At 49.4% G+C, this 1,058-nt stretch overlaps 1 protein-coding gene across 1 annotated transcript in view; it reads right to left on the bottom strand.

The window, feature by feature from the left end:
• The window catches only part of LOC119581841 (polycomb complex protein BMI-1-A-like), a gene marked incomplete at its 3' end in the record, with an annotated part of 15,374 nt that continues 14,316 nt past the window's right edge, over positions 1 to 1,058 (bottom strand). Inside the window, 1 exon segment of the mRNA XM_037929979.1 lies at positions 1 to 843. Coding sequence (XP_037785907.1) covers positions 1 to 843 — 843 coding nt within the window.

Here is a 1,058-nt window from a genome sequence, read left to right as displayed (position 1 = left end):
AGGCACTATCACATCACTAATTCCTGCCTCAGTTTCCTTCTTAGGTCCTAATCCACCCCAACTATTGGGCCCAGCAGCCCCACCCACACTCCCATTGGCATGATTTTGCGTCTGTGTGTTGGTGTTGCTTGCCCCTGCAGGTACCTCAACACCTTCGGAAATGCAGTTCTCACTCACTGGAATGCAGCCCTCACTAGGGACTATTGCACAAGGGACCGCCGTTGGGGCTATGCATGCCATCTCTGCTGGCACAAATGCAATCCCAACATTGACACCATTGCTGGGTGCAGGAAACCCTGGTGTGTATGTCACCAATGCTCCACCTCCTACACTGTCACTGGGATGGAGCATGCTGTGCCCTTTGCTTGCATCATTACCACTAACCTCACTGTTACCCTGTATCATTTCACTCACTGAATTGGTTACTCCTTGCAAAGGCCTTTCCTTCTCACTGGCCAGTATTTCCACTGGTTTAGCATTCAGCGCGTCTTCCTGCTTGACAGCTGCAGTTAGCCGGGGGCCCTCATTCTGCTGGGCCACCTCCGGGGCCATATCCACATATGACAATGCTGCAGGAGCTTCTGGGGGAGGCTCACTTTTGAGAGGCAGAGGGTAGCCCAGCACCCCCACTGCCTGCAGCAATGGAGCACAACGGTAGTCTGTCAGACTGCCTGTGGAGTCAGAGGAACAGGTAATACTACCCACATCCGTTCCTATGTTGGGCTCCAGCTTGGGCATGTCTTCAGACAGATTCCCAGAATCCTTGCAGAAGGTGTCAGGGTCCAGTTTGATTTTCTTGCTTGCTCTCTCATATATTCGGTACAGCAGCTGTAAGGGTTCAGTCTGCAAAGGAAAATACAGATCATTTGTATACTACTGTGGAAAATTTAAAGAGATGTAAAGGTGAAATATACCAATATGAATGAAAGAATACATGGGACTTCATTGATAACTATCTCATTCACAAAGAGATGACATCCTGTGACTTCCTATTACATCATGGGACTACCTCTCACGTCTAGAGGACATCATTGCATCATGTAGAGTCGAGCCTGCTC

Source organism: Penaeus monodon, chromosome 15 (genome assembly GCF_015228065.2).
Source record: "Penaeus monodon isolate SGIC_2016 chromosome 15, NSTDA_Pmon_1, whole genome shotgun sequence".
Lineage (NCBI taxonomy): Eukaryota > Metazoa > Arthropoda > Malacostraca > Decapoda > Penaeidae > Penaeus > Penaeus monodon.
The sequence above is the reverse complement of the archived record's forward strand: the minus strand, read 5'-3'. Positions and strand labels throughout refer to the sequence as shown.